This window comes from Natator depressus, chromosome 8 (assembly GCF_965152275.1).
Source record: "Natator depressus isolate rNatDep1 chromosome 8, rNatDep2.hap1, whole genome shotgun sequence".
Classification (NCBI taxonomy): Eukaryota; Metazoa; Chordata; order Testudines; family Cheloniidae; genus Natator; species Natator depressus.
The window spans coordinates 96007491-96023101 of NC_134241.1; the positions used below are offsets into that span (position 1 = coordinate 96007491).

General features: G+C 43.9%; 1 protein-coding gene across 5 annotated transcripts in view; it reads left to right on the forward strand.

Moving 5' to 3' along the window:
* Positions 1–1349: 1349 nt before the first annotated feature.
* CC2D1B (coiled-coil and C2 domain containing 1B) overlaps positions 1350–15611 on the forward strand; it is a 67755-nt gene continuing 53493 nt past the window's right edge. For 4 of the 5 annotated variants that reach the window (XR_012640605.1, XR_012640606.1, XM_074961736.1 and 1 more), the window contains exons 1-3: positions 1350–1456; positions 2331–2425; positions 9374–9515. Coding sequence is in view for 3 of the 5 variants with exons in the window: in XM_074961736.1 (XP_074817837.1) it covers positions 2360–2425; positions 9374–9515 (208 nt within the window). In the remaining 2 variants the exon portion in view is untranslated. Of the gene's footprint in view, positions 1457–1531; positions 1652–2330; positions 2426–9373; positions 9516–15611 lie in introns of those variants that run through there. The other variant, XM_074961737.1, reaches the window with a different exon arrangement.

Below are 15611 nucleotides of genomic sequence, written 5' to 3' on the forward strand. Positions count from 1 at the left end.
TTTAAATAACATTTTAATCACTTTAAAATGATTTATTAGCGTGAAACATGCTGCAAAAATAGTTCAAGGTTGTAATAAGTGACTTCAGTTTAGAAAATGTGGGAATGGCTTACTGTACAGATAGAGGGTTTACCTCACAATGAGGTTTTTATGGAATCGACACTAGTTGAGAGCTAGGAACTCATCAGTTTCTACAGTAACTCATAACCCAAAATATTGTGGCAGACTGGATATACATTTCATAGCAAGACCCCAGTTTCTGTGGCAGACTGGAACTTCAAAGCAGCCTTAGGGAAAATGTAAATATGGATGTCATGATTTAAAGAATAAAACAGTACAATATTTTGTTTTTATTCTGTGTCTAAATTTTCAAATTTGCCACTGATTGTGGTGTTTAACACAACTGCATTGTGGACTGTGGAGGTAAATCTGAAGGTTTTGGTAATTAGGTAGGCATATTTAGAACTTTTGGCACATGAAGTTGGGGGATAGCAGTTTAGGATGGAATAAACCACCATAGTTGCATATTTCTGCTAAAATTATCAGCAGTGAAATAGTTAATAAAATTGGCTTTAAATAACTCTGAAAACTAATAAGTCCAGTGAGATGAATGAAGAATGATTGTTCACACCTCAAAGTTTTTTTTTTTTTTCAGACTCTAGAAAATTCAGTGTCTACTTAGCCTTCCAACTGTGAACTATCTTCACAATCAAATGTTAGAAACAGCTTTAATTTAAAACAAAACAAAACGGGGGTGGGGTGGGAGAGAGAATCCAAGGTATACACAGGACCAGTATTTGTGAATCACTGACTGTCTGCTTTGCCCTTTACAGAGGTGCTGTCCCTGGTTCAGTGACCTTTAGGCCAATGTTAAGCTTGGGTGTCAGGCACCAAATCCATACGTAGTTGCTTAAGAAAACTAGTGTAGTTGCTGGCTGGCCATGACTTTAACTGCAGGGAACTGTCATCTGCTGCAAAAGGTATGACTAGGACTTGCTGGCAAAGACTGGAAAATAGTTCTAAGGGAAACTAACTATCTCAGGCTAAACTATGGCAATAACTATCCCTCCCCTGGCCATCCCAGTGGTTGTTTAGGCCCTACTCTTTGCTCCATGCTTCCCTCTGCCCCTGAACCAGTGTTCAGGGGCCTGGGTTTGGTTCTACCTAGCCACTTACCGCTCTCCCTGTGCTGGATCCACTCCTCCAAACTTCACTCCAAGACCATATTGCAAAACCCTATGGCCCCTCTAAAACTCCACCCCACCTGACCCCTCCTTATGGCCCCCCCATCTCTGCTCCGCCCCTTTCTCGTAACCCCGCCCCTCTCTCATTCTTGGCCCCAGCCCCTTCAGCTTTGCGCCTGCGCGTGCGTTGAGGTTGGAGCCGCGTCCTCTTGTGGAGTGGCGGCGGGCACGCGCCTCCTGAGGGTCTCCTGGGGCCGGGCGTGCCGGGCAGGGTAGGCCAGTCACGCCGTGTGCGGGGGCGGAGGCCGGGTGTCGCCTCTGTCCCCACCCCGCAGCCGGCCCAGGCCCCGTTGCCCCGCCTCGCGGGGGAGGGAGTCGGTTATTTACATGGCGTTGCCCGCTGCTTGTCTCCACCCGGCTCCCACCTGGCCCTGGCAGGGAGCGCTAGCCGCGGTGCCGGGCTCCAGGTCTGGGAGCGGGGAAGGACCTCGCGCGGGAGGCCGGCTCCTGGGAACGGCTTCCGGGGAGGGACCCCGGAGGGACGGGTTCCTGGGCCCGGCTCGGGGGGAGAACCCGGGGGCGAGGGGTTCCTGTGCCCGGCTCCGGGCGGGGGGGGACAGGTTCCTGTACCCGGCTTGGGTGGGGGTGGGGAGAACCGGGGGCGAGAGGGGACAGGTTCCTGTACCCGGCCCGGGGGGGGGGGAGAACCTGGAGGGAGGGGGGACAGGCTCCTGTGCCCGGCTCCAGATCTTGGGAGGGGTTTAGTAATTTGCAGGGTGTTACAGGGTGGTGTCTCTGGTCTGCAGGGTGGGTGTAGTATCCCTGGTGTGGGGATTACAGGGTGGTAACCTGGTCTGGGCGGGTGGGTATAGTAATCCTGGGTTGGTGGTTACAGACTGGTGTCCTTGATCTGCGGAGTGGATATAGTAATCTGGGGAGGGGGGTTACGGGGTTGGGTATGGTGACCCTGGGGGGTGCTTACAGGGTGGAGTCTTTGGTGTGGAGCTGTAACCTGTGGGGCTACAGGCTGCTGTGCCCAGCTTTCCAACTGGGTTAGGTTGGCTTATAGGCTTCTGTCATGTATCTCAGTTGGATGTCAATGTCTTAACCTATGTATGTGTGGGGTTCTTTTTGTGTCCATTAAAGGTAGAGTTGTTTGAGATTCATGAGCCGACATGCTTGGGAGAAGACCCAGGAAAAGTCCCCAGGCAAAGGGCCAGGGAGCTGCTGCTGCAAAGCAGGTATAGAAACCTCCTTTCTCACACTATAGTCTGGTTAAAAGCTTGCACACTTGGGGTCCTGCTTTGTGATTCTTCCTTGGGCTAACATGATTCCAGAGTTGCAGGGCATCCTACAAACCTTTCTATACAATTAGTTGTCCCCTGCTTTCCCCACCCTAGTTAGTTTATCTTCTAGTAGCAGAGACTGACATCCATATACCATGCTGATTAAGGCATTAAAAATACAGACTTGCCACAAGACCAAGTTCATCCTGTCACAACATTGTGAACTTTGCCTTGCAACCTGATTATAATACGGTCCTGCTCAAGCTAACATTCAGAATTTTTATAACATCTATCAAGGACAGACCTGTGAAAATCAGAATGGTTAATGACTATCTTAGTGGCACTGGGTGATCCTCTTGGAGAAGAGTAAATCCTGCCACTACTTAGACAAGTAGTTTTAACTTAGTTCTCTCTGTTCTGTGGTTGTTTGTGGACTGGCATTGCCTGTGCTCCACTGTTGTATTTATGACTTCTATCCAGGGGTATTGAGTCCAGATAGGTGTTTGTCTGCGGCTGTTTACAGCAGGTCCGTGTACATTTGAGTAACTATATGTGATAAGTGGATTGTGCTGTGAGGAAATTTTAATCTTAAAATATCAGAAGGTAGTGCCCTACAGAACAAAGCGTGGGAGGAGTCCTTATAGGTGGAACGCTTTGTGGGATAGTTATAATTTTAGGAATGCTTGGCTTTGTTGAACTGTGCAAACCTTGGGTATAGTGTGACAGTGTCAGAAGTACAAAGAAGAAGCCAAAGTGCGGAGTCAGGAGAGTATCCTTTCTAAGAAGGGGTGCATCCAGAAATGAGTAATGAGACACAGGCAGGGAATGAAATTATGAAGGCTTTGAAAATGAAAAGAAGCTTGAGTTGTACTCAGGAGAGGGGAAGCAAATGTGGAGATGAAATAGGAAAAAAGAGAGTATCAAGGCAAAACTGGGAGACCTTGGCTTTGGTTTGTCTACACTTGAAAGGTAGACTGGACTTGAGAAAATAGCGAAAATGGGGGGTTACTGGAACAGGAGCTAATGTATTTTTAGTAGAGAAAAAATGGTACGGCTGATCAATTCTCCGTCCATTCCTAAATGAATTCAGATTAGTTGGAGTCAGAGCGCTAAGTGCATAGGAGCTGAGATTAGGTGCTTTTCCCCACCACGTTAGCAATACTTATGTCTTTTCTCGCTATGTGCATGTCAGTGTATTCGTAATGCTACCATTACTTTAGCAATAGAGTTTCAATGTCTAAATTAAAATATATGCATTTTATTTATTTCTCTTGGACAAAGAAAAAATACAAAGATCAAAAGAAGGAAAGAAGATTTAAAAGAAATAAATTGTAAATGGATAACCAGTAAATCAAAGGACCTGATCAGTCCTATAGGATCAAAAATAGGAAAAGCATATTTAAATCATCCAGTTCATATCGTGGCAAATGTAAGATTGTTTCCTACAATATCTTCTCCAGTGTCTTTTCCAGCTATAAATGAGCATGTTCTGTAGAGCTCATTTGTGCTTTACAGTGTGCTTGCTGCATTTCTTCCTGGTTCAGTCTTGTCCTTGTCTCCCCTCTTTTCCTTCCTTCCTATTTAAAGCACTTGTTTGATATTCATTGACTTCAACAGAAGTGTGGTTTACTGCACACAACAAGGAAGTTGGAGCCAGAACTCCTAGGGTGTGTGTACACAGCAATTAAACACCCTGTGACTGGCTTGTGTCAGCTAATGGGCAGTAAATGGGCAGCTAATGGCTGTAAAATTGTGGTGTAGACATTTGGGCTCAGGGAACCTCCCCCCTCACAGGGTCCTAGAGCTCGGGCTCCAGCCCATGCCTGAATGTGTACACCACAGTTTTACAGCCCTGAGCCCCAGTCAGCTGACCTGGGCTAGCAGCGGGTGTTTAATTGCTGTGTAGATATACCCCTAGATTCTGTTGCTGGCTTCACAACTAACTTGCTGTGGGACGGTGGGCAAATCACATATACTTTGGCCTCAGTTTACCCATTTGTAAAAGGTACATAATATTATATAGCGCTTTGCATCTTCAAAGCACTGTATAAACATTTGCTAATCTCCTCCCGCTTCCTTGAGCGGTGGGAAGCAGCATTATCCCCATTTTACAGGTGGTGGGAATGGTATGGGGGGAAGGGGAGAAACTGAGGCATTGAGAGGTATGATTACTTTTCCAGCAACATGCAGTGAATCAGAGGCAGAGACAGGATTAGTAAATATGGGCATTCAATCTTGTGCTTCATCCTCTAGGGCAGTGGTTCTCAAACTTTCTTTTTCGCGGACCACTTGAAAATTGCTGAGGGTCTCGGCAGACCACTTAATGATCTTTCCGAATGTTGTTTGTACCATTAGCTAACTATCGTAAAGCGCGTTGGATAAAAGCACTATATAAAAAAAAACCTTAATAATAATTAACTTTTTTTTGTTCTACAAATAAAAGCACACAACTCATATTTTAATATCAGTAGTCTGACCTTTCTAATGCGATAGATGTACCCTCTCTCCCCTGCAATGGCAGCTCCCAAGCTGGGGCTGGGAAAGAGGGGGATCTCTCCCCACCACTGCAGCCGCAGCCCTGGAGCTGGGGAAGGTCACTTCTTTCTCTGGCCATCGCAGCCCTGCACGTCCCAAATTGCCCCCACCCCCTCTTCTCATCCCACTGCCCCCTTCCACCTACCCCATTCCCCCCAAGGCCACCACCTCATCTTACATGTGCATCTTCTCCAGGGTCCAGGCACCCACACTAATTAGATGTGTGGCCCTTCATTCTCTCGTGCGGCCACCCAGGCGCGCACCTTAGAGGGAACTACATGGACCACCTGAATGGAGCCAGTGGTCTGTGTACCACAGTTTGAGAACCTCTGCTCTAGCGCCTTGTCTGCACTACACAGTTTTGTCGACAAAATAGTGGAGGTGTACGCACTGCAGTACTCCTTCTGCCGACAAAACTCTCCTGCTTTGCCAACAAAATAAAACCACCTTGACGAGAGGTTTTTGCGGAAAAGTTACATTGACAAAATATCATTGTAGACACCACGCTTTGTTATGACACTGTCAATGGCCTCCAGGAGGTGTCCCACAATAATGCCAATTCTGAATGCTCTGGTCAGCGGTTTGAACTCCGCTGCCCTGCACCCAAGTACACAGGCATCTGCTCCTCCCTCTTTGAAGGTCCAGGAATTTTTGAAATTCCACTTCCTGTTTGCTCTGCATGGAGAGCTCACATCGCATCCTCCCAGCTGACCATGGCACCTCCACGCAGCAAGTGCTCTCTCACTTGGAGCACACCTGAGCTGTTGGATCTGCTGGCACTATGGGGAGAGGAGGCTGTGCAGTTCCAGCTCTGCTCCAGCTGTAGGAACTTTGATACCTACAATCAGATTTCTCGTGGCTTGTTGGATAAGGGACACACATCAGTGCCGTGAAAACATAAAGGAGCTGAGGCAGGCATACCAGAAGGCAAGGGAGGCCAACTGTTGCTCTGGTGTCGTGCCAAAGACCTACCACTTCTATAAGGAGCTGGACGCTATCATTGGCGACAAATTCACCTCCGCTGCCAAGAGCCCCATGGATACACCTTGCTGCTATCCAAGTTTCCTGTGCAAGGCTTCATGAGCCAAGGGAATAAGGGGCGTGCTGGGTCTCCCAGGATCACTATGGGCATTTCAACATCCTCCACTGGAATCTTCTAGTCTGGAAAGAAAGTCTCTGCTTGCAGCTTTTTGTACAGACCAGTGTTCCTGAAAATACATGCATCATGCACTTCCCGGACCACCCCGCGTTCATGTCAGTGGAAGACCTTCAGTACCATAGAGAAATACCCCTTTCTATTGATGTACTCCATTGCAAGGTGGTCCGGTGCCAAAATGGGAGTATGTGTTCCATCTATTGCCCCTCCACAGTTAGGGAATCCCATTGCTGCAAAGCCATCCAATATTTCACGCACATTGCCAAGAGTCACAGTCCTTTGTAGCAGAAGGCGATTAAGGGCCTTGTACACTTATGTTAATGCAGCCCCAACGGTGAACTTCCTGACTCCATACTGATTTGTGACTAACTGGTAGCAGTCTGGAGTCACTGACTTCCACACAGTGATTGCCACGCTCTTCTCCACCGAGAGGGCAGCTCTCATTTTGGTGTCCTTGCACCGCATTGCTGGGTCGAGCTCCGCACACAGTTCCAGGAAGGTGGCGTCTGCCTCCAGAAGTTCTGCTGTCACTGCTTGTCATCCGAGACCTGCATAAAGATGTGATCCCACCACTTAGTGCTTGTTTCCTGCACCCAAAAGTGATGGTCCACTGTGTTCCGTTGCTTCACGAATACCAAAAGTAATCTGGTATTGTTTCTTTCCATGGTACACAGCAGGTCAGACAACTCTGAGATTCCTGTTCAGATTGGGTGCTCATGATATTCTACATGACCAGCTGCAATGTGTTCATAACAGTGACCACAACTGTAGAAAGCAGTGGAAGATCCATCCTTTCAAACAGGGATAGTATGTGCACAGTAAACAGGGGCTGTTGAAAAATGCTGCAAAATGTAGTTGGAAGCCCATGGAATGCTGGGACAGAAAAAACTGCATCATGGGATGTTGAGCCCGCATTCATGATGCACTATGATCCACTCCGCCTTCCCACAACTAGTGGTTGGCGGGCCCACAGTGCACTGCTCTCACTTTCGATGCTACAGCATCAATAGTGGACACGCTCTGCCGACAGAAGGAGCATTGTGTGAACATGCACAAGTGATGTAATTATGCCAGTTTTTGACTGTCGGCTTAACTTGCATCGACTTTGGTTTAACACCACTCAAAGAACTGGGGTTACTATGTCGGCATAACAGGACACTTTAAACACATGTTTACACATGTAAACATGTGCTAATAAGTCAACACAAGACTGCTTATCTCGACCTAACATATATACGAGGCCTATGATTGTCTTCTTGGTTGAATAAAAGATATTACCTCTTTCACCTTATCAAAGTAATACATTTTTCTGTATCTATAAAAGTCATAGAAACAAATGATACGCTTCATTGTTTATGCATCACATATAATGATACATTCTTCAAGAAGGCTGCACTTTGGATTGTGCAGCATTATTTTTGCTTACAGTAGAATTTCTTTATGTAGTTTTAGGTAAAAGCTAAGCAACAGTAAACCTTTTTTTGTCCTTATCATTTTGGGCTGTGACTCGTCAACTCTTCTAAGTTCTGTGGGACAAAACTATGATGGGAAACATTTGGTATTTCAGTGGTTGACATTTCGGAGTCAGTACTGGACAAGTGTTGCAGTGTCCTGGATTACTGTACTTATGAAGGTTCCATCTTTTAGATGGAGAAAACAGAAGTCCTCACCCTTGTTTGTTAAAGTCCTTTGGCACTTTTTGCAACAGTAGGGGAGTTTACCACAGTGTTTTAGTCAAATGCTAATTTATATAATATTCTTCCTACTCAATTCAACCTGTAGTTTCCGTTGCCTATAATAGTATTTGCTTCCTGTTCTAAGCAGCTGTGTATTGGTGCAGTACAGTGTTAAACTGTTGCTGATTCTACACCAGAGGTGGCTGCACGTCAGTGGATGAAATGATTCCTTTTTGTATATAGTTTACAAAGTGATATGGGACCTTTTGAGGTGAAATGTGTGGATATGTATGAAAGTTCAAGATGAAATCTTAGCTGTGCCCAAGTTTAGAATACCTGGGTAATATGAGGAGGAATAATCAAATATATTTCGTAGCTTCTGTTAAGACTTGCTAAGCAGAAAATTTCTTTTACCTTGTTATTTCAAATACCAGTTAGACCTATTTATAAGGATTCAGGTTGATTAAGTGCAGGCCTGTCGTAAATATAAAGGGAACGGTAAACACCTTTCTGTATACAGTGCTATAAAATCCCTCCTGGCCAGAGGCAAAACCCTTTCACCTGTAAAGGGTTAAGAAGCTAAGGTAACCTAGCTGGCACCTGACCCAAAATGACCAATGAGAGGACAAGATACTTTCAAATCTGGAGGGGGGGGACAAAGGGTTGGTCTGTCTGTCTGGGATGCTTTTGCCAGGAACAGATCAGGAATGCAGACTTACAACTCCTGTAAAGTTAGTAAGTAATCTAGCTAGAAATGCGTTAGATTTCCTTTTGTTTTATGGCTGGTAAAATAAGCTGTGTTGGATGGAATGTATATTCCTGTTTTTGTATCTTTTTGTAATTTAAGTTTGGCCTAGAGGGATTCTCTATATTTGGAATCTGATTACCCTGTAAGGTATTTACCATCCTGATTTTACAGAGGTGATTCTTTTACCTTTTCTTTAATTAAAATTCTTCTTTTAAGAACCTGATTGCTTTTTCATTGTTCTTAAGATCCAAGGGTTTGGGTCTGTGTTCACCTGTACAATTTGGTGAGGATTCTTATCAAGCCTTCTCCGGGAAAGGGGGTGTAGGGCTTGGGGGGATATTTTGGGAACAAGACGTCTCTAAGTGGGCTCTTTCCCTGTTCTTTGTTTAAAACACTTGGTGGTGGCAGCATACGGTTCAAGGACAAGGAAAGTTTGTACCTTGGGGAAGTTTTTAACCTAAGCTGGTAAGAATAAGCTTAGGGGGTCTTTCATGCAGGTCCCCACATCTGTACCCTAGAGTTGAGAGTGGGGAAGGAACCTTGACAAGGTCTGAGAGGGGATTTATTCTCTGCTTCTCAAAAGAGGTGTATCTGGTTTCAGTTATGTGTATATCTTGTCTGTGTTATATAGCTAGCCAAAATTACAGGGGATTGTGGTTAAAAACTCCTAGCCAGAACCCATGTTATCTTTGAATTCAGAATGCACTGAGATGTTTAAATAACCCAGGTGATATGATGTGATTGAGTGACTTCTCTGTTCTTACTAGAATATTTTCCTTTGGTTCCAGCTGGGGCTCTTTGTAGATTTCAATCCTGAAGCAATGTTGCTGGATATAGAGGATGGTGGTGGTGATGAGGATCTAGAAGCGGAGCTTGCTGCTATCACAGGAGAGAAGGTGACAGAAGGGAAGTCAAACCCCAAACGGAAAAGTAAGTCATTGCTCCTGGTTCTTGCTGCCTGAAGAGCTGTGTTATTTATGTAAATAAAAGGGACATGATTTTACAAATCATACTTCCTTCTGGATTTTTTTCCCCCTACGGTTGTTACTTGTAACACCTAAGATTACTATGTAACTCAGAGATTAGAAAAAAGAAAAGGAGGACTTGTGGCACCTTAGAGACTAACCAATTTATTTGAGCATGAGCTTTCGTGAGCTACAGCTCACTGAGCTGTAGCTCACGAAAGCTCATGCTCAAATAAATTGGTTAGTCTCTAAGGTGCCACAAGTCCTCCTTTTCTTTTTGCGAATACAGACTAACACGGCTGTTACTCTGAAATCAGAGATTAGAGAAATATTTTTCTGTATTGTCTGCTTTACAGTGAAGGATTTAAAGTGTAGTCGGGGTGTGCACAAGGGGAGGAAGCAGGGGCACTGGCCCCCACAAAAATCTGCATGTATTCCTGCAGCCCAGAGAGGGAGGAAGCAGCAGGGGGTTTGGCTGCCGGCTGAGCTCCTCCTCTCCCTATCCTTACAGCTACAGCCTGCTGCTTCTCCTTCCCTGCTGTTGGAGTCCCACATGTTGCCTCTGCCTTCAGCCCCTGACTCACCTCAGCAGGCGTCTGTAAAGCAGGCAGCAGCACTGGGACTCCAGAAGCAGGGAAAGAGAACCAGCAGGCTGCAGCTGTAGGGGTTGGGGGAGGACCCTGCAGCCAGCTGCCCTGCTGCTTCCTCCCTGCCCAGGCTGCAGGAACACAGAGAGTACTGCTGCAGAGAGAGCTGCTTCCTCCTTGCTTCAGGGTGTCCCTGCCAGAGGTGTCCCAAGAAATGGGAGGTAGGGTCACACGAACCTTTCATTTGTGTGTGTTTAACCTGCCCCTCCAAAAGTATTTAAATTTAAATTCCTGGGCACGCCCCTGAGATGCTCAAAGAGTATATTAAGAGGTGACTTGATCATGGTATTTAAATACCTTCTGTGACATTCCCCAGGGTACAATCTGGACTGTTGAACAGCTGTGTCCCCTTAGTTCTCTAGCCTGGGGTGCCTTTTACACTGCTTTGCAGTCAGAAGAGCCACTCCTGACCTGCTCACACAGCCTTTAGTATGTAAAATCACTCCCAGCTGAATACATGAATGCTCTCCCAGCCATCCATGAATTACATACAGGGCCACACCCTCACAGTCTTAGCCCCAGCTTTGTTCCCCAGAAATGTGTGTCTTGCACTGCTCAGTATTTTTCTGGACAGTGTAACCTCACAGTAAGTACATCATTCCAACACTGGGTAATGATTATGCAACAACCTTGTCATCCTAAGTAGAGATTCCCAAACACTTCAATCCAAGCATGCAGGTTTAGATAAAACAGTAAAACAAGTTTATTAACTGGAAAAAGATAGATTTGAAGTGATATGGCATAAAAGCAGAATTGATTACAAAAGAAATAAAAAGATAAAACCACAAGCTAATACCTAAATGAACGTAAAAGCAAAATGTCTCTCTCACCATACATTGTAAGAATACACATGTAGGATTTCCTTTCAGCTAGGGACCCTTGCGCCAGTTCAGCATTCTTCAGATTATTTGTTGATGCCATGGGCAGAGAGGTGAGAGGAAGAGAGGCGTGATGTGGAGGTCACTGTCTCCTTATTTTTATATCCTCCTCCTCTCTGAGGATTACCCCATGGCAGTGTATAGACAAACAGATCCCTGTATACCTGGGATTCCAACGGTCTCTGGGATGAAAAGTAAATTTCTTGTTTATACCTTCTCCCCTGCTGGTGAATAGCCAGTTAAGCAGGTAATGGTCCTTTAGCACCTTGCTGGCATGCTGATGTTTCTTTGTCTCTGAGAAATTGGTTTGTGGGTGTTACCCAGAAGTACAACATATTTCAGTAACAATTATATAGCAAAATCTCATAATTTTACATGCAGTGTTACACACATTTCAACCAGAAAATAATAATCAGCAGATTGAGTTTTCAAATGATACCTCACAAGGCATACCTTATACAGAATATATCATAATCATATAAAAATGGTGAACATGGGGCATAGGGTGTTTCACTTACATAGAGAGAAGATTTTTGAGAGTAGAGGGCTCTTTAATTTAGCATACAAAGGCATACCAAGATCAAGTGGCTGGAAGTTGAAGCTATACAAACTGAGACTGGAAATAAGGTGCAGTTTTTTTTAACAGTGAGGGAACAGGATAATTACCAAGAGGTGTGGTGGACTGTCGATCACTTGCAATCTTTACATCAAGACTGGGTTCTTTCTAGAAAATATGCTGTAGCTCAGCGAGAAGTTATTGACATGATGTAGGAATTACTGGGTAAAATTCTTTGCAATGTGTTATGCAGGAGGTTAGACTAGATTATTAAAATGGGCCTTTCTGACCTTAAATGAAGTCTGGAAACCTGAGAGTTTGTTTACTTGGTGTATTTGACAGCATTTGCGTATAATCCGTTTAATTGTTTCTTGTACTGTCATTTTCCTATGCTGTTTGTGCGGTACTTTCACATAACAACAAAGGAGAGGAAAATTTATAAATACACAGGAAAATGTGATTGTAAAATCACAATAGTAATTGGTAGGAAGACTCAGAGGCAAGTGTGTAGTACCTGAAACTAAATTTAATTCATATTGATACTGACTAGATTTCAAGGTAATAGTTACCCTTTAAGAGTAATGAATGCAGAAGATTTTAAAGTATTTGAAATAAGCTGATGCAGCTGTTTCTTCAGCCTGTTCCCTTTTTAAATCTTTCTTTTAATTGTATATTTTTTTAAAAACTGGCCATCAAATAAAAAATCCTGTTGATTGAATTAAAGAATCCTATAACTGACTTCTCCTTTCTAGCTCTTATAACTAATGACTTTTAGAAAGCATTAAATAAAGGTCTTCATCAGTAATCCTGATAATACCCTGAGACTAAGGGAATGTGTTCTAGATCTGTGTATGAGGAGATAAATGCCCTTTGTGTCATCAAATCCACTGTTTCTCTCTCTGAGTTTCCTGTGGGTACTTTCAGCCACACTGGGTTTTAATTTTTATCTTTTTGTCACTATTGCCTGTATAACGTATAGGTAAGGTCTGATTGTTTGAGCATAAGTCTGGGAACCAGGAACTTCTGAGTTCTACTTCCATCTCTGACACAGACTCTTTCTTTGGAGCTCATGAAGTCACTTAACTTTTTTTTTTTCACTTTTCCCCATCTGTAGAATGAAGGTTAATCCTCAACATCTCTGTAAGGTTTTATGAGTCAGTATTCGTTATGCCCACTGAAGGTATCAAATGTTTTCCTCAGGTGTGAGCAGCACATTTGTCAGCAGTGGCATTGCTTGAGCATTGCATCCCTGTTTTTCTGGAATTAAGGCTATAGGTGAAATCCTACTGTTATTTTCACTTGTATAACCAAGGGCAGAATCTGACCCATGTCTGTGCAGGAGGAAGAATAAGACTAGTTTAAACAAGGTGTAGGCGGTGGTGGGGAAGAAGGCACATATTTGGGAATGAACATAGAATACAAAATGGAGCAATTAGGAGAGATGGTTGGACAGAAGGCAGAATGAGCATAGGTGGAGGTGAGATCAGAGGGTTAAGTAGGGGAGGAGTTGGGTAGAGTTTTCAACAAGAGGATTAGAATTGGAAGCTTAAACAGAAGTAGAAGAGGAGGGGACCAGTGGCCAGTGAGGAGATAAGAAGAGAACTTGCTCAGACAATAAGAGAGGAAGATGATCAGACCAGTAGCATCTTGGGTAGGCAGAGGGGGAATAAGGGGCAACATTCTCTGACTGGTGTGACAGATCTAAATTCCAATATTCAGCTTGGCTTGTGGCACTCCTATGGATTGAAGAGGGGAAGCCTTCCCCAATGGCAGCGTGTTTTGGTTTGCAGCACTTATTTTGTATGCTATGAATTATGGGGCCATTTGTTAGTGCTACGAAGCTGAAGGGGAAAGCCTGTCTGGTGGCAAAGATTCTTTGTCAATCTTAAAGAAACAAACAGAATCTGTTTACCGTTCTGAGATGTTGTCCACACTTTTCGCTTTGGTAGCAAGCAAAAGGTTTGTGTTGCTCATTGTGTATCTGGTATTGGGTTAGTAGTGAATTATTATTTTTTCAGTTCTCCTGCTGGACTCTGGTGGTTTTATCTGTCCTCTGCAGATGAGAGCTGCCTGGAATTGATTGATATGTGCACAGTTTAAACAGAGAAGACAGATGATTTTTTGAGTAAAGAAGTGAACTAGGACTCGAGATTTAGGTTCAGTTCCACACTCTGCCAGGGAATTCTGGTGATCTTGGCCTAGTCACTGAGGTCCCAAGTGGACCCCTGAAATTGCTCATAGACCCATTGATTTAAATGTTTTACACCTGTGTGCAGGGGTCACCTATGTGGTTCTTTTTGCATGATTGGGCCTAAAACTCTCTGTGACTCAGTTCTTCACCTATAAAATTGAATTTATTTCTTTTCCCCACACTTTGTCTCTGGTCTATTTACTCAGTAAACTCTCTGTAGTGATTGTTTCTTGCTTTGTTTATGAACAGCACCTAGCACAATGAGGCCCTGATCTCAGTTGGGGCCATTAGGTTCTACTGCAATACAAATAGTAAAAAATATTTCAGGATTTGGAAGAAAATTTAAATAGAGAAATGTCTGAAGGTGAATGTATTAGGAAGTGTAATGTTGAGGATCTATGGTATGGATACTTTGTGCATCATGAGCCGAGAGGGGATCATGTTGCATGAAGGCTACTAAGAGTTTGTCTTCACTGCAGAGTTAACTTGAGTTATAATACCAGTGTTACACCTAACTCAAGTCCCATCCATGTACAAAAACCCTTAACTGGAGTGTGGTGATGCTTTTAACTCAAGTTGGCTGGCCCATCAAGAAATATGGAACACAACTCCAGTTAGCACAACATGTCAACTACTAAAACAATTACTGTGCAGCTCACGCATTATTTCTCGGTGTGGCTGCTCTCACTCAAGCTCGGTTAAGTCAACCCCTCACTGGAGGCATAGCTTCTGAAACCTGTGGCTTAATAAGTACAGTTAAGGGTGCACGTTCAAGTGGCAGCAGCTAGTTTCATTTGTTTTAAGTTACAAGTTGCTCTAAGCAACTCATATTCTTATGTAAGGCTTGATTCTGCTATGTCCCATGTGGGTGTAAGTCAGGAGTAAATGGAGTTACACCAGGGTATAACAAGCGTGAGGTAGGATCCAGGCATCTCAAGTTGTCTTACCTGAATATTTTATACCTTGCTCCTTCATAGTTGTAAATCTGGCTGTTTCCAATATTGTAAATGCTTAGGAAAAGTTTTAAAATGTATTTTTACCTCCGTTTGCAGTGTTGTTTTAGCCATGCTGGTCCCAGGATACTAGAAAGACAAGGTGGGTGAGATTATATCTTTTTTTATTGGACCAACTTCTGTGGTGAAAGCATGTGTCTTTCACCAATAGAAATTGGTCCAATAAAAGATATTACCTCACCCACCTTGCCTCTCTTTTACTTCCTACTGACTCTGGGTTGCAGAGGCCGTTATTTGACAAGGGGACAAGGAAAATGAATAGTTTGAATCTGTTTCTGTAGTGCAAATGAGAGCACAGAGGGTGAGCATGTGTTTTATGGAGCACGGAGAGAATCTGGTCAGGTTGCAATTTCTAGCATACAAACTTCTGCCTATCCCTGTGGAAATCTGCATGTTCGCTATCCTCTGGAGAATGTTATTAAACACAACTGGGCAAGAAAAATGCACTAGATATAACAAGGGAAGTAGAGTAGAGGCACATTTCAGGGTACACAGACCCCTTGTTCTTGTGGAGGAAGACTAAATTTTCTAGAAATAAAATTCCTTTTGACCATAAGTACTGTTGACAATAATAGTCTCCATGATTCAGTTTACTCTTAAAAGAAAAAGAAAAGCTCTCTCATGTGTAACTGAAATTCCTGCCAGTTGTCAAAGCTACAGAATTATCAAGTTGTATGCCTGAACTCCTGATCTGCTGTGGGGAGCTTTAGACTGCATGTTCTCTCCCTCATCCCCCTCACCCACATATTTCTATAGGTGGCACTAAACAGCACATT